The sequence below is a fragment of the Triturus cristatus genome, chromosome 3_1 (assembly GCF_964204655.1).
Source record: "Triturus cristatus chromosome 3_1, aTriCri1.1, whole genome shotgun sequence".
NCBI classification, from domain to species: Eukaryota; Metazoa; Chordata; class Amphibia; order Caudata; family Salamandridae; genus Triturus; species Triturus cristatus.
The window spans coordinates 278,440,142-278,466,586 of NC_140583.1; the positions used below are offsets into that span (position 1 = coordinate 278,440,142).

Genomic DNA, 26,445 nt, shown 5'->3' on the forward strand with positions numbered 1-26,445 from the left:
TTGGGAGTGGTGGGATTAATAGGATAAAGGATGGACATAGGAGGGACGAGTTTAGAAAGCATTATTTGAGAGTTCCTACTCGTAAAAGAAGTTTGTGGGGAGTCAGTGAGCCTGTTTGTTGGATGATTAGAATAAAGGATGGAAAGGAGGGAGAGTTCTGGAAAGGATTACTTTCGAGTACATAGTATGGGAGAGGTATGGGATGAGTCAGACAGTGGAGGTAGTGGATATTTTGAAAGAGAAATAGGAGGAATAAGAGTGGTGGTTTGGTGAGGCTTGGGGAGATTAGTTAACTTTTTTTCTCTGCAGTGGGAGGAAAATATATAAATATATATATAACCACACATGAGAGGTACATACACATGGAGGTTTTAACTTGATACACATGTTGAAAACAATCAGGAGATATAAATCGTACTAGATAAAGTCCCATATGTATATACATGGATACATATTTACAAACTCGGGCTTTCCATTTGGATGTATATTAGGGTTTTTAATTTTATTTATTGTGTTTTTTTAAATTTATATTTGCCCCACAATATTTCAGTAGTGAAGCACTTGTAGATACAATTGCTGTAATCATAGTTACTTATTGTGAAAGACTTGTTATTATAGGAAATAAGTCCATAAGCATACACTCATCACCCTATATGTTGCTGATGTATTGGTCTACTTATATATGAATATAATGATAAAGGTATACCTATATGTATGTATGTATATAATATTTTTTATTTCTTTATTTTTTTAAATATTTCTTTATTTTTCATTCTTCTGGTAAGTATGAAAATATATATATAGCGATACATACCCAAATTATTTTTGCTTGTTTTCCTCATTAATTAGCAGTGTTTTTATTATATTTTATTTCTGATTTTTTCAAAGTAATAAGTGTATTGAATAGTTAAAATTTACACATACTTTCTGTATAATCATATTGATATGAGTAATCATAATAAATAGAGACCCATAAGCGTGTAGTCAAACACTTATGTTATTTATGTAATGACCTATATATATTTTAAGCATAAATTTAAGGAATGGATACATTTTAACCATAAGTAGTATGCACATTTGTACATTTGTTAAGCATAAATATAAAAATGTATATTTGTATTACCAACTAACGTGCATTTGTACAAAGAAATGCACATATCCTAATACATACATATAATCAAAGTATATATGTTTAGAAACACACGTATATGCACCATTAGGGTTTTGAGCATACTACTGTGTTACACTTGTAGTTTGAAAAAGGTTGGCCAAATAGGGAGGAGCCAGTTCTTGAGTTTGTCTGGAGATAAGATGGTTTTCTGTGGATCTTATGTTTAGGAATAATGAATTTCATAGTTTGGCTGCTTAAACAGAGAAAGATGTTCCACCCATGATTTTTCCAGGATGCTGAGATTTTGAGGCAGGGAACCAATCTGGAGTGAAGGTTTCCTTGTTGCATGTATTTTGTGATAATCTTCCTGATGAAAAGTGCTCCTGTTCCATGTACTGCTTTGAGGTTGATAATCTTTTAGCAACCGGTAAAAAATGTAGGGCCCTTAAGGCAGGGAGATGTGGACTTATGGCTTCATATGTAGAAGTAGTCTGGCAGCAGAGTTTTTAATTCGTGACAGTCTTTTCATTGTTGATAGAGGTAATCCATGGTAGAGGCCATAGAGATAATCAAGTTTCGTCAGTACAACAGAGATTGTAGCTTGGACTTTGTGTGGAAATCCTGGGTGGGGAAAGAGGTGTTACCGAGTTTTCATAGTAATGAACCTTGATCTTGCTAACCTATCAACTTGGGCATTCATAGATAGCTTAGATTCCATGGTAATACAGAGATTTCCTACTTCCTTGGATACTCTAGGAGCTGGTCCCAGATAGGCGAGGCCGAGAGTGGGTCATAATTTTTCCAATCGCCACAGGTGAGTATTTCAGTTTTGGACACGTTTTATTTGATATGGCTCCATGTCATCCACTGATCAATGACTCAGAGGCAACTAAAGGTTTTTGAGTTTCAAATATCTTTGGGGCTTTCAGGTTTAAGAAGTATTTCTGTGTCACCTCTATAATTATAGCAGATGAGCTGAAATTCATTGATCATTGCTGGTAATGACTTCATTTAGGTGATGAAAAGCATGGGTGAGATGATAGACTCTTGAGGAACCTCAGCTTTTATGATGTAGGGTTTGGTTGAGAAAGAGGAGTATGAATGACATTTGTTCTGTTTTCAAGATAGGATGCATCCATTCAAGAGCATTACTCTCCATGCCAGCTTCTCGGAATCTTTCAACACAATCTTTCAGCACAATCTTTGGATTAGGGTGTCATGATCAACTATCTCGAAGGCAGCAGAAAGGTCCAAGCGAAGTAATACAGTGACCACATTGTGGTCTACTGTGTTTTTAAGGTAATCCCAGAAGGCAATTATTGCAGATTCTGTGCCTCTTCCAGGATGGAAACCTGTTTGTAAATCGTAAAGTATGGATTTATCTTTAATAAATTTAGACATCTGGGTGAATGCTGCTCTATTAGTTTGTTGATGAATAGTCCATTTGTAATAGATCTGTATTTGTTTGGATCTTGAGGGTCCAGGTTTGTTTTCTTTAATAATGGGCTTATGTATGTCTTTTTTAAGTGTTCAGGAAAAACTCCTGTTTTCAAGGAATGGTTGATGATTGTTCTGACTAGGGTGGCAGCAGTGGTGGCTAAAAGGATGTTCTGGAAGATTTGTGGTGGACAAGGATCAGGGGAACAGTCGGCTGCCCTTCTTCTGTTCTGACAAAATCTATAAAATCAGTTTCTCATGATAGTTTGAATGAATGCAGAGGCTGGGTTAACCTAGCCTTGGATAAGATTGTTGGAAAAGGGCCCAATGATAGAGGCATACCCGAATGACAATTCCGATGAGGCCGATCCAGGGATATTTGCTTGTGCTTCTGCGAGCCATGTGCAATGTTGTCCAGTGGTTGGGCAGTTGACTGTAGTTCATTCAGGTGCATAATAATTCCTTTTTTTACTGCTTGACATTTACACTCACATATGACAAAACTGTATGGGTCATGTCCATCACCCAGTACTGTACCAGTCCACTGCAAATAGACCTCCCATCACCAACTGCTCAGGCATGGAATACCTGAAGAGATCTGCCATATGCAGCTGGCCAGGGGAGGATTTTTTTTTAATTTAGTCCATCACCACAGGTCCCAACTAGGTACATACTATGACCATTTCCTGACACTTCACAATGGCAATCAGATATAGGATGATATGAACAAAGTCCACCCCAGCAGATTTCTCCCGTTAACCTATGCTTGCTCAGGCCCATCAACTTCAAGCAAAATGTCCCAGAATGTTCAGCCATGTGAAGCAACCAGCTAAGTGAACTATGAACAGAAGAAATACCATAAAGGGACCTAGCAAGCTGCTTAAAGCAGTGAGCCTACTGAAAATCATAAACTGCGCACCTCTCAAACTTCTTCATTAATCACACTGCTAAGCGCTGCATCCCATAACACAATAACAGCACCTCATTGGTCCTCACTTGTGTCATGGAAAGACTTCTCAAGTGGGATAAATAAACTAAGAGAGCACCCTTCCAAACGCACTTCTTACAAAATGCAGTGTGCTACCCGTGTAGACAAGCGCTTCAGCACCCCACATTGGTCTAGGAAGCGCTATACAAATATTACAATACAATACAGGTCCTAATGTTGCGGACATCAGCAGACCTTATTTGCCCCCCTCTGCCCTCCCATGTGATCACTGGAGCCCAACTGATACTTTATTACACATTTGTGAGCAAGGCCCCAAGAAGAAAAGGTGCATTCACAAATCTGCAATGCCCAGTCGAATGGGCCTCCCAGTTTTCCTACTGCCGACATAGTTCTTTGTGGCTTACAACAATGGCATAAAGTGCTATATAAATGCTGCAATACAGTGGTATTAAATGGACAAGTCGATCTCCTTAAGCACTAATAGCCTTTGTTTCAGGGTCTCCATTCTGTTGCACCAGACCCTTGCGTTTAAGAGGCTGTCGAAGTATAAAGCATTTCCAGTAAGTGAGCGCGTCTGGAGGGGGCCTGGAGGAATGACCGACAGAGCCAATGACGCTGTTAACTCCTTCAAAGTCCGCTCTCTGGCATGAAAGCCAGGGGCATAGCTTGTTCGGTAAGACTAGGAAGGTGTGAGCTGCAGATTTCCCAACAATCATTCTGGGACATGTTAAAATACATTATACGACAAGCAGGGCGCGGAAAGGGAGAGGAATGCTGATTGGTAGTGGTACTAAGTGAGAGAAAGCACATTATTTTGAGAAATAACCAACATTTTTGAAGTCTTTCCAAACAGAGAGAGATGAGTGAGTGTGTGCTTTTTTGTCAGTGTGCAAATTCTTGGTGAAATCTGACAGACACCTCACCATATCCCACTGAAAACAAATGCTCCCAACTATGTATCACAAAATACATTTATTTGGGGAGTGTAACACCCCTAACGCCCTCTTTGAAGCTACACCCCTGTCAGTGATCCGACAGGAAATACTTTATTTCCAGTTTAATTACGTTTATTTGAATAAACACAAAGGGCTGAATACAATACCTAAATTGTATCGCAGTTTGCACAACCGATCGTCCCTGCTGTTGTGTCCTGTGAGACACGTTCTAGTGTTTCGACAGACACAGAGTTAGTAGCTAATCCCCTATGGGAGTGGGCACCCTTGCACCCCCACACGCACCCCTCACAGGCGTCACAAGTGATGTGAGCCTATCAATAAAATGGCCCAGGTGCCCGAGCTCGTGGCCAGTTGATTAACCAGAGCCACTGTGTCTGCGTCTGTCATTTTTCAGCATGTGGGCCTAGAGCCCCCAACACCACATTTGGCGACGAGGCGGGTCTGACCCCGCGTGTCCCCTGGTAGCAGCCTGGCTGTTCTCTCGGGGGGGGTGGGAGCAGCCCCCGTTCAGGGTGCCCCTGATGCCCCAGTGAAACTATAGAGGGACGACTGGGCCAGACGACGGGCACCCAGCAGGTGTACTGGCCAAAGGGATTGAAGAGTCGCAGCCAGCGCGGGGCCGGAGGCGCTTCACCGCTGTAGACAGACTGCAAGAAGCCCACGTGTCCCCAAGTGTGACCGGAGCGAGACAGCACCACGCTTAGGAAGCCGGCACCGAGATCCCAGGCCGAGCGTTGCCTGTCAACCCCCTGCGAAGAAGGAAAGGAGCAAGAGGAAGGACAGCCCCGCAACAGCCCTCTGGTGTCCACGAGGCCAGCAGGGATACAAGGTACTCTCCAACCCACCGGTGACAGCGCCAGCGGGCAGTGAGGCCGGCCGCCATCTGTCCCGGGGATGAGGCGCTCTCCCAACAGCGAGGAGGGTGTAAGGAGCAGCGCCCCCCTAGGAACGGCGCACAAGACATAGGCGCCAGCAGCATACCGCTCCTGCCCTCTGCCTCCGCTGCGACCCAGAGAGCTGTGATAATGAAGCTGCGCAAGTGCCTACAGCTCCGGTCGTACCTGTCAAGCTGCTCTGGCCGGAAAGAGTGGCGGTAGCACGACCAAGCGCGATGTGCCGCACAACATGCAGTCTTTCAATGCCCCGCCAGTGGAGGGTGTAGAAGATGCCACACCTGCATGGTGGGCCACATCAGAAACCCCCGTGTGGACTGCAGGCCAAAGAGAGACCGCTGCTGCAGTGATGGAGAAAGAAATCACCCACAGCGCCACCTAGTGCACCACAGCTCAGGGTGCACAGCGCAAGAGGCAGCCCGAGAAAGGACTAAGCACATGCAACAGCAAATGTACAAGAACGGTGCAAATCCAAGCCACAAAAGGAGCTGCCTTACTGCACCAACAAAGTACGTCCCTGCACCTGCCTCCTCGGCATCTTCCCGCAACAGACCGGTCTGAGCCCTGAGGAACCAGTAAGGCCCGTGCAGCACCACCTAGCTGCCTGCCTCACCACACCGGCACACTCTGCATGCTGCGATGTGGCTAGCGCGGTGGAGGGAGGGAGAGGCCTGGAGACGTGGAGCCCTGGGAGAGTGCACTACAGGCCGCATTACGCCCACACGTGCCAACCGAATGCAGAGTCGAGGCAACTGCAGCCTGCAATGAGTAAGGACAGTGCCACCTAGTGGCCAGCGAAGACACCTGCATCAAGGAACAGCCTGCCATGCCACCTACAAGCCAAGTGTGGCAGTGTACCAGATAATTATGGCAATCAGCAGCCAAAGAGCGCCAATAAGACATCAACAAGGGTGAACGCCCAGCAGGAAAAGAGACCTCTCCAAAGAAAAGAAGCAATGCTGGAATCAGCAGGGAGATCCTTCACATCTCCACAGCAGCAACGGAGCCCAGAAGAGGCAAATCGCAGCACAGTGTCCTCCCTCACACTGCCTCAAGAAGTAGTCGTCAGTGACCCAAGACAGGCGAGAGGAGAGTTGCACACCACAAGTGGTAGCCATTCCCAGAAGAGAGGACACACGGAGTAGGAGCTTCAAGAAGCTGCCTGTAGAAGGAGCATCCAAAGTGAGTGGCTGCTCGCCACACAGCTGAGAAGAGTGACAGAAGTCTCGCCCGCATGGTCCAGAGACCATTGAAGTTGATAGGCCTTGTTGGCCTTTTTTGGAACAGGGTGCGTGGCATGGCACCCGGAGAAGAAGCACAAAAAGAGTGGCGATCCCATCACATGGAAGAGCTGGGCAAAAACAGGGGTGCTAGAGAGAACAAGAGGTGAAGCCCGAGGACTCGTAGCACCCCAAGCCAAGAGCACCCCCAGAGACACCCGACAGCCACCAAGGCGGACCGATGGCCCTGGAGACACCACCAAGGGAGAACCAAGTGTAAGCCGCAGCAAGCGCAAACTGCGTTGCTCCCATCACTTCACAGAGCGACCGTCCAGCCCCGAGTGAAGGCAGTCGGAGTCGAATGGCATCCCTGCTCCTGACTGCAAATGCCAGAGGTGAAAGAACAGATTCAGAAAAGGCAGAGACATGCAGCTACGATGTCCCTCCAGAAACCTCCTCTCCTAGCTGATCATTGCCACCCATCGTCCAGGCCCCATAGCAGCTTCATCATCAGTGCCATGTGCATGACATCGCACTCAGCAAGATATGTGGAAGTGTGACCGGAGGGGCTGCACCAAGAATCGGACAACCGACTAAGGTCAGAAGGGGAAGTCGTGAGTGGCCTGGCTGGACGATGGAGAGAACCCGATCGAACAAAGGGAGTGAGTCCTGACACAGCAACAGAAAGGGAAGATGGTGATAACCCGAGAAGGAACTGGCAACCGCACAGCGGGAGTCCGAGAGTAAGCCACACAGCCTGCGCGAACCGAGTCTCATGCCTCACGTTTCTCAGCGTGTCTATCACTCCCCTGTCACCAACGTCCCAACCAGGCGCGCAACACCCATTGGACGCAAAGGGCTTCAGCCCCCCCTGTCGTGTGTGGCAGCCCGGGATGAGACAGCTTCCCGGGCACACACACAGCCGCACCCAAGCACTTCACAGGTCTTTAAAAGACCATTTGTATGTTAATGAGGCCTCGCTGTTGTTTCACCCCTTCTAAGAGCCCCTGCAGCCCCACTCTTGCTTAAAGATTCAGCCCCCCCCTGAAATTTTTTCTTAGCCCCCCCCCGAAATTTGGCTCTAGTTACGCCTCTGGTGCCAACAGCCCAAGAAGTCAAAGTAAACGGATGCAAGTGCCTCCCCAAAGGACATGGAGGTACCTGGCCACTCCCTGCCTCAGGTGATCGACTCCAGACTAAACGCCTGCAACCATCAAGGCAAGTCATCACCCGCCATCGTCCAGATTCACCACACGGCTGGCAATGCCATCATGCCAGTCCTCATCAAGTGCGTTAACTGATACCATCTCGAATGCAAATGGATTGGAGTTCTACTCTGTTGCCAAACATGCTGACAAGCAAAACTCTGCGGCGGCGAGAGCATGCCCTGACCAAGACCCACACGCCCTTGAGGTTTGTGCGAGTGACTGGGTACCGGCTCCCAGGTGGTCCTGCAGCTGCCCCCACTTCCAGTAAGTGCCACTGCTCTGCGTTGCAGAGAGGTGGTGCAGGCTGTGCCCCTTTTTACACCTCTCTGCAATGGCGCTTACTGGACGTACCTAGTGGGCTATTTTGCCCCTAGGGATCCTCAGGATTCAAGGGGACTTAATCTCCCGACTTAAAAAACGGCCACAGGGCATGTTTACACAGTGGGGAAGGAAGGGGACAGGGCCTGAGGTGACGTGTGCAAACACGCCCTATGGCGCGTTTTAAGTTGGGGAAATAATTCCCCTTCAATCCTGAGGGCCCCTGTGGGCTAACTAGCCCACCAGGTGCTTCCAGTAAGCGCCACTGAGCTGCGTTGCAGAGAGGTGGTCCAGGCCGTGCCACTTTTTACACCTCTCTGCAGCGCAGCTCTGTGGCGCATACTGGAGGTACCTAGTGGGCTAGTTGGACCCTAGGGACCCTCAGGATTCAAATTAACTTAATCTCCCAACTAAAAACAGCCACAGGCCGTGTTTACACAGTGGTGAAGGGAGGGGACAGGGCCTGAGGTGACGTGTGCAAACACGCCCTATGGCGCGTTTTAAGTTGGGGAAATAATTCCCCTTCAATCCTGAGGGCCCCTGTGGGCTAACTAGCCCACCAGGTGCTTCCAGTAAGCGCCACTGAGCTGCGTTGCAGAGAGGTGGTCCAGGCCGTGCCACTTTTTACACCTCTCTGCAGCGCAGCTCTGTGGCGCATACTGGAGGTACCTAGTGGGCTAGTTGGACCCTAGGGACCCTCAGGATTCAAATTAACTTAATCTCCCAACTAAAAACAGCCACAGGCCGTGTTTACACAGTGGTGAAGGGAGGGGACGGGGCCTGAGTTAACGTGTGCAAACAAGCCCTGTGGCGCGTTTTAAGGTGGGGAAATAATTCCCCTTCAATCCTGAGGGCCCCGGGGGGCTAACTAGCCCACCAGGTGCTTCCAGTAAGCGCCACTGAGCTGCGTTGCAGAGAGGTGGTCCAGGCCGTGCCACTTTTTACACCTCTCTGCAACACAGCTCTGTGGCGCATACTGGAGGTATCTAGTAGGCTAGTTGGACCCTAGGGACCCTCAGGATTCAAATGAACTTAATCGCCCAACTAAAAACGGCCACAGGGCGTGTTTACACAGTGGTGAAGGGAGGGGACGGGGCCTGAGTTAACGTGTGCAAACAAGCCCTGTGGCGCATTTTAAGGTGGGGAAATAATTCCCCTTCAATCCTGAGGGACCCTGGGGGCCAACTAGCCCGCCAGGTGCTTCCAGTAAGCACCACTCCGCTGCGTTGCAGAGAGGTGGTCTAGGCCGTGCCCCTTTTTACATCTCTCTGCAACGCAGCTCTGTGGCGCTTACTGGAGGTACCTAGTGGTCTAGTTGGACCCTAGGGACCCTCAGGATTCAAGGGGACTTAATCTCCCAACTTAAAACGGCCACAGGGCGTGTTTATACAATGGGGAAGTGAGGGGACAGGGCCTGAGGTGACGTGTGCAAACACGCCCTGTGGCGCGTTTTAAGAGGTAGTTTTAATCCCCTGCCCTATTATATTCTAGGGGCTTACAGAGGAGGTCATGCTGATCACAGGGGGACGCATAGTGTTCCCTAGTGTATGTAGGTGTTTTCACTGTATTCTGAGTGTCTTTTAACATAGCACTGGCTCTAGGACTGGTTAGTCAGACTCAGTTACCACCAGTATCCGTCTGAAAAAGTTGAGGGTACAGGATGATTTTGCAACAAGGCTTCTTTCTGCTCTTCTGTTTGTTCTTTCTGCCCGTTATCCTTCTTCCTGCACTTTTCTTCGTCTTTGAGGACTTCTGTTGCTTCTTTCTGCATTTCTTTTTTTTCTTTCTGTGAGTTTTTTCTTCTTTTTTCACATGTCTTATCTCTGTAGGCATAGTTAGAAATTAGCATTTAAAAAACCTTTGAAATTCACTGAAAAAACCATAGGTTTCAGGCACGTTATAGTTAGGAATTAGCATTTAAAAATCCTTAGAAATTCACTGAAAAAACCATAGGTTTCAGGGGCGTTATAGTTAGCTGGACTTTTCACTCCATTGAAATTCCCCCGTTATAGGTAGTTCAGCTAACTATAACTCGCGCGCCAGCAATGCACTGCTGATGATGTCACATATTACATCACTCATGACATGGTCAGTGACATCACTCATGACATCACTGATGACATCTCAAATGACATCACTAATGACATCACTGATGACATCATCCTTGTGATAGAGTGGCAGACCTCCTCTTCCCCTAATATAACCTTTGATACACACATTCAAAAATAGAAACTACAATGTTCAAAACAATGGACATACCAATACCAGTTACAACAACCTATTCAGTAATTCTAAGTTCCACATACACATCCACTCATTCACCAACAGTCCTATACAGTCACTCATGCATGTACTCACTCATCAAATGTACTCACACACCTATACATCCTGTTACACAACGCCACTCATCCATAGAGTTACTCACACACATAGTCACTCATGCTAATAAAGAATCAAACATCCATTTACTTGTATATACAGTTATACACACACCACCACACTTACTTCTACAGAAACTTACACATACTTAGTCTTTTAAACAATCACTTATAGAAACACATACTTATTCATACAGGAACTCTTCCAATCTCTCACTCCCACATATACTCACTTATATACACCAATAGTCACATATACTAGTTTAAAACATATGTAGTTACTCATAAAGACACTATTGAGACAGCCTATCACTCACTAACACACCCATGCACACACTCATCCACCCATACAGTCCTGCACACATGCTGTCTTCAACACATACAAACAGTGAGTCACTCATTCATGCACCTATGCACTACGTAATACCCCCCACCGAACCATACAGACACTCAGACACTCATACTGATACTCAAAAAACCAACTAATAACCTATATAGACACTCATGTAGCTACTCACCAACCCATGCAGCCACTTATACACAAAGTGAGAGACTGATACAGATATTTACACATTTAAACATTACTCTCTAAGCCATGTATTCACTAAGATACACTTAATCAGTCAGTTATACAATCAATTTTTCAAAAACAAATCATCCATTTAGACACTTATATACCCATTTATTCTTCCATCGACCTTGAGATATACATATATAAAACATATGTAATTTTCAGAAAAACACACATTCACTGGATGATGTCATCAGTGATGCCATTTGAGATGTCATCAGTGATGTCATGAGTGATGTCACTGACCATGTCATGAGTGATGTAATATGTGACGTCATCAGCAGTGCATTGCGGGCGCGCGAGTTATAGTTAGCTGAACTAACTATAACGGGGGAATTTCAATAGTTTTGTACGAGTGAAAAGTCCAGCTAAATATAACGCCCCTGAAACCTATGGTTTTTTCAGAGAATTTCTAAGGTTTTTTAAATGCTAATTCCTAACTATAACGTGCCTGAAACCTATGGTTTTTTCAGTGAATATATATATATATATATATGAACTTCTGAATCGCCTTACTTTCCACATTCTTGGTCGTTTACTGTGTTGGAGGTTCCTGACCATTTGGCTGTTAATTTACAGGCTTCCCGTAGGTACTCCACTCTGCTGTCCTATGCTAGGCAATGGTGGGCCTTTTCGGCCTGGTGTTCTGCTAAGGAAATTGATCCCACAGTTGCTGACCTCTTTTTGGTAATGCAGTTCCTTCAGGATGGGGCTCATCTGGGGTTGTTGGTGACTTCTCTGCGGGTGCAGTGGGTGGCTATTCAGGCTTTTCGGGGTTCCTGGCAGAATTTGAGAGATGACGGGGGTCTGATGCCATGTTTTTTCAGGGTCTGTTGAATTTGTTTCCTCACCCTGTCAGGTCCTTTCCTTCGTGGAATTTGCAGCTGGTGTTGGATATCCTGTTCGGTCCTCCCTTTGAGCCCCATGAGAGTCTCGAGTTGAGACTCTTGACTTTTAAGACTTGTTTTTGGTGGTCATGGCTTGGGTGAGTTGGGGGCTTTGTCTTGTAAATGTCCTTTCTGCAAGATCATTTCGGATCGGGTGGTTTTGGTGCTGAATCCGTCCTTTGTCCCTAAGGTCAATTCGGAGTTTTATCTCAGTCAGGAGGTGATTTAGCCTGAATTCTGTCCTGCCCCTTCCTCGGCTGAGGAATCTCATTTGCACTGTCTAAATGTGCGACGTGCTTTACTGTGGTACCTGCAGGTTGTGGAGTCCTTCCGGAAGGGGGACGATTTGTTTGTTAACTTTGGTCCTGCTAAAAAGGGTGTTAAGCCTTCCACGGCTATGCTGAGTCATTGGATTCGGTCCACAGTCTTGATGGCTTACCAACTTAGAGGGGGGTGGATCCTCCTGTGGGGGTTCGGGTTTGTTCTACTCGCAGTATGGCGGCTACGGTTGCTGAGTTGCAGGGTACCTCTGTGGTGGAGATCTGTGGGGCTGCGACCTGGTCTTCTCCCTCTATGTTTGTCCGTCTCTATCGGATTGCTAGTCTAGAGCGTTTGGATAATGTTTTGGGCCACAGGTTCTTGTCCTCTATGTGGGACCAGGGATGTTGATCTGCTGTGTTTGGGGCACGTTATTTCATTTTGGTGTTCTTTATCACTCAGTTGTCCGTCTCTGTTTTCTTCTGCTTGCTATGTCCTCATTTGTGCTGAAGGAAAGCTAGGGAGGGACGGGAGGTAATGCGTCCATTACTATTGATAATGGCATTACTCCTAGTCCTACTCCCTCGCCTTCCTTCAATGACCCTCCCTCCCTCCCGGTGCTGTACATCTGAGTGCTAGCTTGGCTTGTTTACGTACAGTTGGAGGTTGGGGCGGGCAGCGTTTTATGGGCTGGGGGTAGGTCTGGGTGGGAAGCGGGGCCTCATTTGTGCTGAAGGAAGGCGAGGGAGTAGGACTAGAAGTAATGGCAATATCACTAGTAATGGACGCATTCTCTATGATTTACAAAACAGGTACCATATTGACCTTGCCTAAGATGGAGGCTGGGTTCATGCCCTTTGCCTTCCATACAAATAGAGAGAATATTCTTCAGAGGGTAACACTTTTAAAAAAAAATTGAAACATTGACAAACATTTCCTTTACTACAGGATGCATTATACAGCAACGGTGTACATCTGAGTAACTGCCCAGCACACCGCTACATATGATAAGTAATTGTAAAAAAATTATTCACATTTTTCTCCAGTATACACACCACACGGCCCAGTTGACTATCTGTGTGGCTACACACATGCCCCCAACCCCTCTCCCCACATACCTGTGGCTGTCCCAGGGTGCTGGCCATAGGAACCTCGAAGGTGGTCGCAGAGGGCTTGGGGAACGTCACCGTGGTAGGAAGGACCCCTCCAGCCCCTGGGGTGCGGTGAATCAGGTGCTCCCTGTAATACGAGAGTAACAGTGAAGAGGGCTGCCTCCAGATTGGTTTGTCTTTGGCTTTCCCCTTCTCATCGCCTCCCTCCCTTCCCTCCGTAGCTCACTCACCTGTAAGCCTCATAGTCTGGAACAATCCTGGCCACGGCAGTGATGGGCCCAGCAGCGTTCTTTAGGGGCCTCTCAAAGGACTGGAGGAAGACCTGAAACACAGACAGAGAACCGATGGGCGAGTCTGATGTGGGAAGGACCTGGCGTCAAAGAAGGTTTATGGAAGCAGGTGGATGAGGGACTGAACAAGGCCCTGGACTATCAACCGAGCAGAGGGATGCACTCTCATACAGGTCTCTACTGTCGCAACACTTCATTCAAGTGCCCCTTAAACATCAGTGTTGTAAAGGACAGGCCAGACGAGCACTGCTTTGTAAGTCTCATTGGAGGGAACACCATTTTGAATTTCATTCATTCATGAAACTTTATTTCGGCTATTGCGGCCATAAAAGTACGTACATATACACAACCACTTAAAATTAATATCAAGAAAGAATACGATGTCGTAAGAACCACTTATTATAAAATAGTACAAGCATAGATAGCAGTAATAATCACTCATTGGGAAACAGGGGACTAAAATGATAATCATCACTATGGGAAATATAATCAGTGCAAACCAATCATTAAAAATATAAATTAAACTAAATAAGTTAAAAAGAAATTCACAGCCTATGTTTTGATATAAAACCTAAGTCACAGTAGCAGCCAATTAAAAGCAGGTCTTAATAGATCTCGTATCAGTTGTTTGATAAAATACCTACGCTTACAGGCTAGGTTTTTGCCAAAACTAGGGTCACAATAGTTGACAAGGGGGAGTGGGTATTACTCATTCTCACAACGTTTTTTCAATAGATACCTTCGCTTACACCACATTGCAAAGAGGAACTTAGAAATTGCAACAACAAAAACCGGGTTGGTATCAGATTTTAAAACCCTGTAGGATTCCTTATAATTTCTAAAACCTAGGTTCCTACACAGTTGAGTAACCCACTTTAACCTTGCCCACTTATATGCCAAGCAGAAGAACAACACATGAATTACAGTTTCCTCCTCTACTAGGCACCCCGGGCAAAGGTGGGTGGTAGCGCCTGCCCATTTGTTGGTAAGTGCATGGAGCGGCAACGTCCCATATCTAAATTGCAAAAACAATTTTTTTGCTGTTGGCGGTTGAATAAAATCCAACACCTGCTCCAATTTATATTGCTGTTTTATGTCCAGGAACCCATAGGTTAAACTAGAAGAGTTAGCGGTCTGTAAAATGTGTGACAATTTATACTCCTTCAGTACACAAATCAAGGATTTTTTTTAAATAGCTGAGCATGACTTCTCCGGTGCCGACGATAGGTCCTCCCTTCCTATCGCACGGGATGAGTCTCTGATAAAGGAGAACCACGGGATACTACCCGCCCCCAGAGTGGACTTTACAGCCTTTAATTCCTCTCTATGATGTCCTAGCTCTGGCGTACTCCACAGCCGTCGCCAATAAATCAGTGGGCGTGAAGCAATTAGGTCTGCAATAGGAAGGATGTCCAAATCCATCCTTAGTGGCGTTAAAGGAGTACTTTTGGGCAAACACAGGATTTGTCTCATAAAATTATTTTCTGTTATAGTGAGGGCATTAACTAAGCTATGTCTCCAAAGTTCGGCCCCATACATAGTTGCCCCCCTAGCTTGAACCTTGTAGATTTCTACAGGCGGGCTTATAAACTTTAGGGCGCATCTCTTATAAACCTTTGAATCCCCCCGACTGCCTTAGCTTTAAATTAGCTTTATTAATTTGGGGTCCCCACCCCATTTTGTCATTTAATATGAGGCCCAAATAATCGAAGATAGGAACCCTTTCTAAAGGTCCATCATCCATTCTTGGGTGCGGACAGTTTGTGGAGTCAGCGTGAAAGACCATATATTTTGTTTTCTTAATATTTACTACCAAATTCCTCCTTTTACAAAACCGACTAAATTCCTCTAACACACGCTGCATCCCCATTGGTGATTTTGAGAGGAGCAGGGTGTCGTCCGCAAACATTAGGGCAGGAAATTTGCGGTTGGCTAGTTTTGGGGAGTCAATGTCCTTAACGGCAAGAAGGTCTCCTATTAGCCCGTTGAGAAAGAGTGAGAAAAGAGTTGGTGCAAGCACACAACCCTGCCTCACCCCCTTTCCTACAGGGAAAGGAGCCGTTAATTTCCCATTCTTGCCGAACCTTACCCTAGCGAATGTTCCCTCGTGGAGGCGTTTAAACTGGTGGCAGAGATATGCTGGTACTCCCATATCCAGCAAAATTCCCCACAGCTGATCACGATCCACCATGTCAAACGCCGATTTGAGATCCACGAATGTAAGGTACAGACTACCACCCTCCAAAACGATATGCTTCCAATAGATCAATTGAAGCCTAAACAACTGATCTATAGTAGACATCTGAAGCCGGCCTGTAAAGGAGTTAAAATATTAAGGTCTTCCATCCATTCCTGGAGTCTTCCCAGTAAGACTCTAGCAAAAATCTTTTGGGTTGCATCGATAAGGCTGATTGGCCTGTAATTTGCCGGTTCTATGGGAGACCCTTTTTTATAAAAAGGAATGATCTCTGCCCCGGCCCACGTGGGGGGGAGGGTGACATGCCATAAAGAATGGCATTAAATAATGTCTGGAGCAGTCTGTTCATTTCTATACAGGTCCCTGGGGATTCTATCCAGCCCAGGAGCTTTGTTTGGCAGTATTTTGGCTAAGGCAGATAATACCTCAGCCAAGGTACATGGAGGTATATCCCCAAGGGAATCAAAGGTATGACAACAAGCCGATATCCCACTCACACTAGGTCCATTATAGGGGCTTGAATAAAAATCTTTCAAATAAAGACGCCTGGCTTCCTCAGCAATATTAGGCTCGAGAGTAGACCCGGTATGGACTAAATTCCAGAAAGCTCTTGTGTTTTTAACGTCCATGGCATTCTTAATGGCCTACAAAGCAAAAACCAAAGGAAATGATGGACGGAGTGTTGAACATTGCAAGCACTCACCCCCAGTCAACTGATCTGGGTTTAATCCATCACTGTACTTTAGCCCACTCTGCCACCCCAGTTCAGACATGGCCATATGCAAATCAGTCTGACCCTGTGCCTCATGGGAACAGTCCAGCCCGAACTGCCAAGCCATGTCTTCCCTGGACTGGAAACAAGCTTCCTAGAACCAGTTTCTGGCATTTCAGCCGTCTTCAGTCAGGCTTGCTTGAATCCAGTGGCAAAGTGAGCAAGGGACTCACGTCTGAGCATACCCTGCCAACTTATGGGGAACAAAGCAAAACCAAAGGGAATGATGGACGGAGTGTTGAAAAGTGCAAGCACTCACCCCCAGTCATATATATATACATGTATACACTGAAAGCCGCAACCACAAAGTGAAAATAATTTATATGCCAGGACTGAATACAAATATGCTTTGCATCTGTGATGGAATACAGCCTATGACAAAGGGCGGTGGCCCGAAATGCGTCTGCTTTATCAGATATGCTGTGAGGTATTTCCATTTCCATGCGGCAGCCTCCATTAATGAAAACAAGCAGAACTCACCTTGTTTGTGGCTCTTTCAAATGGGCAACGTTTGCTTTGTAATATAAATTATTTTCACTTTGTGTTTGCAGCTTTCAGTGTATTGTGGGGTGAATAGAAACTGAATCTTTTCTGAAATCCAGTTTGCAGTTATGTCTTAATTTATGATATCAAGAGGCTACCAACAGAAGCTAATACCAAAAATGACCACACGATCACCCAAGAATGCACACTTGCAAGAGCAAAACACACATCACACACAACACACCTCAGATGTTCCATCTATAAATACATATGAGTATTTGTAGTGTGAGGACTTTAAAAAAAAATAGAGTGCTGCCTATGATTGGACGGCACTTTACTCCAGCAGCGTCTGCCACCAACACTGCAAATTACTCAGTTGTGTCGTATTTTGAATTTTTAAATTTATCTTTGTCTGATTATTTAAAATCATTACTATTAGAAAATACTTTGTATATGTAAAAAACATTTAAAAAAGAACCGCGTAATTAATACAAAAGTTTAAAAAGTTTATAACATTTCTAAATTTCGTTAAGGCGTAGTATTCCAAGTAATAAATATTCATAATTTCCCAAGGGCGTGGTTCATCTGATGGAAGGTGTGAGCCAGCAGGAACTAAAACTTAATTGTTAATTTGTGGGAACAGTCTGGTATGGACAGGGGGAAAAGGAAAAAGAGAAGAAAATGGCAGACTAACTTGGGACTTATCTCTGAAGGGTCGAAAGATCTGAGTGGGCGCGGGTGTCTAGTTATAGTTAACATTTGCTTTACTTCAATAGAACACATTAGGCAGAAATCCTGACACTGACATGCCACAGTACAGAACCAAACCCATCAAGATGGCAAAGTGTCTCCAAGGGAACAGCATAAGGCCTTCACCTCGCCAACAAGCATCTGAGAACCATTCAGTGCAATGCATCTTAAATATTCCACATGGACTTGTGGCATTGCATCAAAACTATACAATACACCAGTGGCGCCAGTCTCGAGAACAGCCTGCCCAGGCTTTGCAATGGGCAATCATCCGCCCCAGTGGAAAGAAAGACACAAGTTCTTCTGTACGCACAACCACACGACACACCAGACTGCAATAATCATCGGTAGGACTGGACACATTTTAGTTTTCACATTAAGACGGTTATTAGGAAATAGCTTGGACGAACTCACTAGTCACTAACCAAGCACAAAAACACAACTGGTTGAAGAGAAGACCAGAACCACGTGAGGGCGTCCACGCGCCGAAAACACCACCGTACAATATAAATGGCAGTATGCAATAAAAAATATTGACAACATAACGTAAAATAACTTAATGTTACATCATGCCCCAAGGTATCTGAGCTCATGTTGCGCTAAACAAAATACATTTGATCTGCTAGTTATTGGATTCTTGCCATTTTCAAGCTACTAAAGATGAAATACTCATATTTAGAACCTAAATGACTGCATTCGACCCACACTAACAAAGATAAAGACGTTTATAGCTTGAAGCAGGTGGGACTAGCATGTTGTAGGCCTGCTTGTCTTATGCTTAAGCGGCTGGCCACCCTGGCTAAGAACGACACTTATGAGCATTTGGACAATTTAACAACAAATGCTTCATATGGATATACGTTTTTAAAGAAGAGACTGACCCGATTTCGCACCGTTTTGCAGACTGTGCAGCAAGAAATGGAGCCAGTTGATTTCACCACACAGGGAATCCCATCTTTCACGCGTGTGAATTGGGAAACATGTATTTTTTAATGTCATGCTATTCACTGACTGCAGTATGCATGGGCAATCAGTTATTCATGAGTTCTGAAGTAGTGTAAAGCTCGAGTTTGGGGCAAACCGCGTTTCTTCCTCTCTGTCCAGCACAAGCGGTTTCCACGGTGTACATGGATTGCCCTGTTCATTGGCCCCCGGTGCAAAGGGTCTGTGAGTGGCCTCAAGAGTGACAAGAGATCCAAGCTCTCTCCCGAGGGTATCACATGAACACTTGGGAAAGGAGGGAATGGATTTGCACATCTCGAATCAGAGGCTCGCTGTGCACGGGTGCTTGCGGTGGACTTACACTCACCAGGGCAGAACTGAGCACCAAGCAGCCCTGGCAATTGTTTCGGGCCGCTCCCTTGGGGGTGGTAGCGATGAGTGGGGGGTGGATGTCGGGCGAGGGTGCAAGTGTGAATGAAGCACTGCTGCTTAACTAAACCAGCCCACAGCACTACTGCTTTTGTTACTGGGTGTTGCATTCTATGGAGACCAAGCGAGTACAGCAGGTATGGTAGGCGGGCAGCATGCGCTCCGGAATCGGAGGAAGGGAAAAGACACGCACCTACACCGTGGTTGTACTTCGGTGCACTGACCCGGATCATCCGGTCCAGCCCCCATTTATTTACCTGACCTCTTCCGGGTCACAGCCTCGACCACCCGCTCCGTGAGCAGGGGGGTGTTCCCCTTAAACATAACATTCCTCCTTTATTATAGCAAAACGAAAACCAAACAACAAAACACCGGTTGGAGAAAAACTTCCAGGAGAGAGAGAGAGAGAGAGAGAGAGAGAGAGAGAGAGAGAGAGAGAGAGAGAGAGAGAGAGAGAGAGAGAGAGAGAGAGAGAGAGAGAGAGAGAGAGAGAGAGAGAGAGAGAGAGAGAGAGAGAGAGAGAGAGAGAGAGAGAGAGAGAGAGAGAGAGAGAGAGAGAGAGAGAGAGAGAGAGAGAGAGAGAGAGAGAGAGAGAGAGAGAGAGAGAGAGAGAGAGAGAGAGAGAGAGAGAGAGAGAGAGAGAGAGAGAGAGAGAGAGAGAGAGAGAGAGAGAGAGAGAGAGAGAGAGAGAGAGAGAGAGAGAGAGAGAGAGAGAGAGAGAGAAAAACAAAGATAAAGACACTGCATTTTTTTTCAGTCCATCACAAAACCTTTCAGTCGAGACGACATCGCCGGATTGGCTCGGAGATGATATCTGTGTCCACCTCGACCTTCGCTCCCATCTCTACTGCTTTCAGCTCCCACTGCCCCTGGCGAATGTTCCACAGCTGCCCCGGGCATTGGGGGGGCTGGCCCAGGTGAGACACTCTCCTCGTTGAACACGTCACCCATCGGTTCGCCATCCTCAGACTCTGGCACCACCTCACTTGGTTGTGCCGGACACTGGTACTTTTTGAACTGGGAGATGTTCCGGGTGACTGTCTCGCGACCCCTCTGGGCAGTGACCATCGTGCCCTTGACTGTCTGGATCACCCAGGGCTCAGGTTCAAACGGAAGGGAGAACTTCCCTCGGGGATGTCGGTTCTTCACCAGCACCAAATCACCGGCCACCAGCGCTCTGCTTCTGGCATGGCGCCTCTGGGACATTCGGTCATGCTTGACCCGCCTCTGTCGGAGGCGTTTGGATACTTGACGATATGCAGGCGAGGATGGTGTCAACTGAGGAAACACATCATTCAGCACCCGTTGATTACACAACGACCCAGGGCTGGCCATGGTGGTCGAGTGAGGTGTGAGTCTGTATTCTTTCACAAAATTGTACAGGGCACACTCCATGTTCTGTTCTCGAGACATTGCTATCCGGAGTACTTTGTTTAGGGTGCGCATGAAACGCTCAGCCTCACCATTAGCCTGTGGCCACCGGGGTGTGATCTTCACATGTCGGACACCTCTTGACCGGAGGTATTCAGAGAACTCGTGGCTGGCGAATGGCGGACCATTGTCTGTGCGTAGCTCCTTGATTAGCCCATGGCTGGCCATGATTTTCTCGAACCGAGGTATGGTGTTGCTCGCAGTAATGGAGTCCAGTATCTCAACCTCGGGGTATTTTGAGAAGTCATCAATGACGACAAGCATGTGTCGGCCATCCGGTAGGCTCCCAAAATCGGCACTCACCCGGTTCCACGGGTGAGGAGGTATGTCTTCCGTCAGGATTGGGGCCGGCGGATCAGCGGGGCCCACCGCTTGGCAGAGCGCACAGGACCGGACAGTCCTCTCCACCACACTGTCCAAATCCGGGAACCACACCTTGCTCCTCAGGCGTGATTTTGTCTTGACCACCCCTTGGTGCGCGATGTGAGCTAAGTCCACCACTCGCTGCTGTAGTGACCTGGGGATAACCAGACGCGTACCTCTCATCAGACATCCCTCGGGGGACACGGCCAACTCGGACCGGACGTTGTGAAGAGCTTTTAACGCCACTTGTGCATCATCTGTACGGTGTGTCAGGTTCTCCAGCAGGGTATGCCACCTTCCTGATCCAATCGCTGATATCACCATCTCCCAGCAGTCATCCCGTTTGGTCGCCTCCAGGATGTCCTCTAGCCGGATGGGCAGAGGCCGAGAGCGTTCCACCACCAGTCTGACGTACTCCTCCGTCTCCTGTGCTTCAGACTCCTCTTCTCGGGTAACCGGCCGGGCATGTCTGGACAGGAAGTCCGCCGGGTTTTGTGTCCCGGGGCGGTAGATTACTTTGAATTGATATTCTTGCAGCTGCAGGATCCACTTTTCGATTCTTGGAGGTGGCTTCGACGACACGCCCATGAAGAGAGGAATCAGCGGTTTGTGGTCAGTGTGGACTGTGAATGGCTGTCCATATAGATAGAGGTGGAAGTGGCGACACCCCCAATGTATTGCAATCGCCTCTTTTTCGATGTGTGAGTATCTTTGCTCTGTTTCCGTCAGAGCCCGGCTCGCGTAGGCTACCGGGGCCCACTCACCGTCCAGTTGCTTCTGGGACAATACGGCACCCAAACCGATGGGACTGGCATCCACCGATAGTTCAGACTCCCGGGTGGGGTCAAAATACGCTAAGGTTGTTTCGGCGGACAAAGCGTGTTTGGTGGCCTGAAAAGCATTCTCTTGAACGGGACCCCATTCCCATGTGGCGGCGTTCTTCGTGAGGTCCCGCAGGGGCGCCGTTAGGTTCGTGAGGTTCCGGATGAAGCGACCACAGTAGGTGACCATGCCCAGGAAGCTTCTCACTCCGGTAACTGTGGTCGGGGCAGGTGCCGTCTGGATGTCACGGACTTTCGCGGGGTCGGGCGACACTCCTTGTTGTGAGAAGTGATATCCAAAAAACGCTATTTCTTTCTTTAGGAATTCGCACTTTTCGCGATGCAATGTAAGGCCACTGTCCTGGAGTCTCCGGAATACACATCGTAGACGGTTCATATGTTCCTCCAGAGTCGGTGCATGTACTAGGATGTCATCACTGACGTTTATGACCCCACTGAGGCCAGCCAATACACTCCTAATGGTGTCCTGAAATACTTCCGCCGCGCTGGACACCCCAAAGCTGAGGCGCTTGTAGCGGCGCAGTCCCACATGGGTGGAGAAAGTGGTTATGGCCCTTGACTCGGGATCCAGCAGGAGTTGATGGTAGCCCGCCCGAAGGTCCATCTTCGAGAACCAGTGTGATCCGCTGACCTCCGCAACAATGTCGTCGACCGTGGGTGTCAGATGGCATTCCCGCTTGATGGCATGATTCGGCAACCGCATGTCCACGCATATTCTGACTTCACCTGGTTGCTTCGGTTTTCGGGCTATCACAATGGGGGAGACCCATGGTGTCGGTCCTTCCACTCTCTCAATGATGTCAGCGGCCTCCAACTTTCTTAGTTCTTCCTCGACCTTCGGCCGCAGATGAAACGCTACTCTCCGATGCTTGAGAGCAACTGGTTGTACTGATTGGTCTATGTGCAGCCGTACCAGATGGTTCTTTAAACATCCGATTCCGTCAAACAGGTCTCGAAACTCGTCCACCAGTGACTCAACATCCTCCAGGTGCACAGCGAAGGCAAACACCACCAGTTGCAAATGTTCCACCGTACGACAGCCCAGCAGCATTCCCGCACCCTCCTTGGTGACGTACACTTTTGTGCGAACGGAGTTGGCCTCATGGGCGATGTCGGTGGTGAATACGCCTAGCACAGTGAGTGGTGTGCCGGAGCCATAGGCAAATACCTGTATGGATGTAGGCTTTAGGACAGGCTGTATCGGGAAGGATCTCAGCATGGACTGGGCCATTATGTTTATAGACGCACCTGTGTCAATCAGCACCGGCGTCAGATGTCCTGCAATCTTGACGTTACACTTTGGGGCCCTCCGTCTCGGACATCCATCAGGTTGTAGGGCGTGAATTACATGGACCGTGCCTTCGTCCTCATCGTCGTCCATGTCATCTTCCTCAGCCTCCTGTTGGGGGGCCTCCACCGCATTGATCTGCCGACTTTGTTGCCGCTGACGTCCCGCCGAGCGGCACACTTTGGCTAGATGGTTCAGACGACGACACGCCGAACACCTTTTCCCTTGTGCAGGGCATGGACCTTGGTGTGGGTACGGTCCTCCACACATGTAGCAGGAACGAGACGAGGGTGGTGGTTTGCTGTGCTCCGATTTCTTTGCAGGTGCTTTCTTCGAGGTGGTCGCCACCACCGCGTTCACTGGCTCCGTCTTCACTTGACGTTGAAGGGCTGTCTCCATATGTGCGGCGCGCACTTTGGACAACTCCTTAGACCGGCCCATGGTGAGAATGTCGGCCATGGAGATTCCAGGCGTTTCGAGGACCCTTTCTCTCAGCTTGACGGACGAACAGCCCTGGATAAACTGCGCCCGCAGCTCGTCATCTGTGTCCGGTAGGGTACAGGTACTTGCCAGCTCCTTCAGCCGAGCATAGAAGGTGTCCACGGATTCCTCCGGTTGTTGCCTAGCTTGTCGTAGGAGAAAACGTTCGTAATCTGGATTTGCTAGGGGTTCAAAATGCGCGGTCAGAGCTGCCTTGAGCGTAGCATAGGTGTGGGGAGGGCCGGCTTCCACCACGGATTTGGCCAGTCGGTGAATGGCAGAACCACCCAGATGCAGTAGCATGGGCCGATGTCGTTCGGGCTTGAGGCCGACTGCGGCATAATAGTTCTCCAGGCGCTCCAGCCACTCTTTCCACTTAGCCACCTGGGCGGATGGCGGGCCGTCCACTATGAACGCTTCAATCGGGGGCACCGTCGTCATCCTCACACCGGCTAGGCGGGAGGTCCGATTCAGCAGGCGGACCTGGGCGCGACAGAGTATGTGCTACAGGAGGTGGACGCAGTCAAGAACAAACCAAACCCCTCACCTCCGGCGCAGGCAGCGGTGAAATTGCGGCCTACAGGCCCTCAGCAGCCAGGCCTCAGGGTCCGGGCGGTCAGCGTAGGAGGGCGCGCCCCACGTGGCAATCGGATAGGCCCCCTTGGCTGAACTCAGCAGACAGGAACACCTCGCCGTCTCCCAGCAGCCCACAATACACACGATGCCTCCACCACAGCCAGCAGACCACTGTATAGGGCACACACCAGGAACTGACCGGGAAGAGCAGGCTGTAGGTGGCGTCCGTCTGTCCTCCGTGCAGCACCACCGAGACTCAGTCTCCTGCGAGGAAGCAGCCAGGCAGCAGGCCGGCCGAAGAGAGCGCTCCCACACGCGCTGTAGGTACTGCGCCCGGCACGTGCGCGTGCTTCGTCACCGTGACGACATCGGCCCCGATGCGGGCCCTGGATGAAGAGCAAAAACAGGGAGGCGGCAGGTACAGGCCGCGGAGACGCACGCACGTGCGAGAATCAGCGCTCCGAGTGGCAGCCGCCACCAGAGCGGGTCAGGCAGCGCTCCGGCGCTCAGGAACACACACGGGCTCCGGGGAAGCAGGCAGCGAGGATTCAGCCCTCGTGGTGCGGGAGTTCATCAAAACCCCCTCGTCGCCAGTTGTTGCATTCTATGGAGACCAAGCGAGTACAGCAGGTATGGTAGGCGGGCAGCATGCGCTCCGGAATCGGAGGAAGGGAAAAGACACGCACCTACACCGTGGTTGTATTTCGGTGCACTGACCCGGATCATCCGGTCCAGCCCCCATTTATTTACCTGACCTCTTCCGGGTCACAGCCTCGACCACCCGCTCCATGAGCAGGGGGGTGTTCCCCTTAAACATAACACTGGGGGGCGATATTGCAGCATTGCTACAATACCGGCCTCCGGTAACAAAACCGGTCCCCACTGCTCCAAAACCGCCCCCACCCTTCCAGCCTCCCGGAGAAACGCCCGATGCTTGCTACGCTACGGCCAGTCCAGCCCTGACACTCACACACTGTGCAGAGATGGTTAGGGAGATACTATCAGAGCAGGAGTGTGGCCGGACCATCGATCCTAACCCAGCTCAGCACTGCTCATCGCATCTCTGTTAACTATTGATGACCCCTCTCAGACTGCCTTGGAAATGAAGCCATCTGCAGCAGCCCTCTCTCCTGGGCATCCCTGGCGCTGGCCTGTCAGAAGTGATCAGGGCCGGCGTTAGCAGCCACAGAGGTGTGAATGGAGGCTCAGCTCGCACAGCAAAGACTGGAAGGTCACTGGTGCCCAGGAGGCCTCGGCTCACGGCTTCACAGGAAACATCACAGCATTTTATTGCAGGGATCTGTGTGAGAGATTTGGCCCTTAGCACGCTAGGAAGAATAGTGTGCATACTTCAAGGGCATGAACGCACTATTTATTGAAGGGGTCAGGAGCATTTCAGTCAGAAATGCTTTGCATAGCATCCGTGCTTAATTTGAGCCAGTGGTTGGGGACCGGAGCTTATTTTTTCTCAACAGACTTTGACCCAGAGCAAGAGAGTGAAAAAACACACAAGGCGTAAAAGAGTACGAGAAAACAGAAAAAACTTGACAAATGGAAAAAGCAGGAACATGAAATAGATAAATGGGCAGAAAGTACCTGGTGGGAAATTAAAGAGGCACGAGCTGCAATCAGGAGTGTGCAGAATTGGTATTCTGCACCCTTACCTTCGACAGCACCATCCATGGGATTTTGAACAACATTTTGCAATATTGTGGCCTAAATATAATCTGTCAAAAAATATAGTGTTCTAAATATCCTTTACAAAAATATCACCACATTAAGGGGCTGATTACGATGTTGGGGGCGGAATCAGGCGGGCAACTAGAGCCAAATTTCGGGGGGGGGGCTGAAAAAGATTTTGGGAGGGACTAAGTCTTCCAGCCATAGGCAGAGTGGCTGTAAGAAGGGGTGAAAACACAACAAAAGCCTCATTAACGAATAAATGGTATTTTAAAGACCTGTGCAGTACTCGGGTGCAGCTGCAATTAAACGGACGCCAGCCCGCAAGGCTGTCTCAGCCGGGATGACACACATGACGGGGGGAGCTGAAGCCCGGTGAGCCCGATGGGTGTTGCGCGCCTGGGTGGAATTGCTTCCGCCCGACACCATCTCGTACACAGGACCGGCCGACCTCTGGTCCGCGGTCCCGACTGCCTGATTTGGATGCGACTGAGCACTGTGCCCCCTTGACTCAACCGGAGGCAGCAAACACAAGGGGGCCCTGGTGGGGGCCCCCAAACATGCTTTCCGACATGGTTTCCATGTCAGGCAGGTCATCATGGAAACCATGCTGGAAACAATGCA

The 26,445-nt window shown here is 48.5% G+C and overlaps 1 protein-coding gene across 1 annotated transcript in view; it reads right to left on the reverse strand.

The window, feature by feature from the left end:
- The window catches only part of CCDC33 (coiled-coil domain containing 33), a 1,193,032-nt gene that overhangs the window by 707,298 nt on the left and 459,289 nt on the right, over positions 1–26,445 (reverse strand). Inside the window, exons 8-9 of the mRNA XM_085643888.1 lie at positions 13,529–13,620; positions 13,305–13,425 (exon numbers count right to left, since the gene is read on the reverse strand). Coding sequence (XP_085500014.1) covers positions 13,305–13,425; positions 13,529–13,620 — 213 coding nt within the window. The remainder of the gene's footprint in view (positions 1–13,304; positions 13,426–13,528; positions 13,621–26,445) is intronic.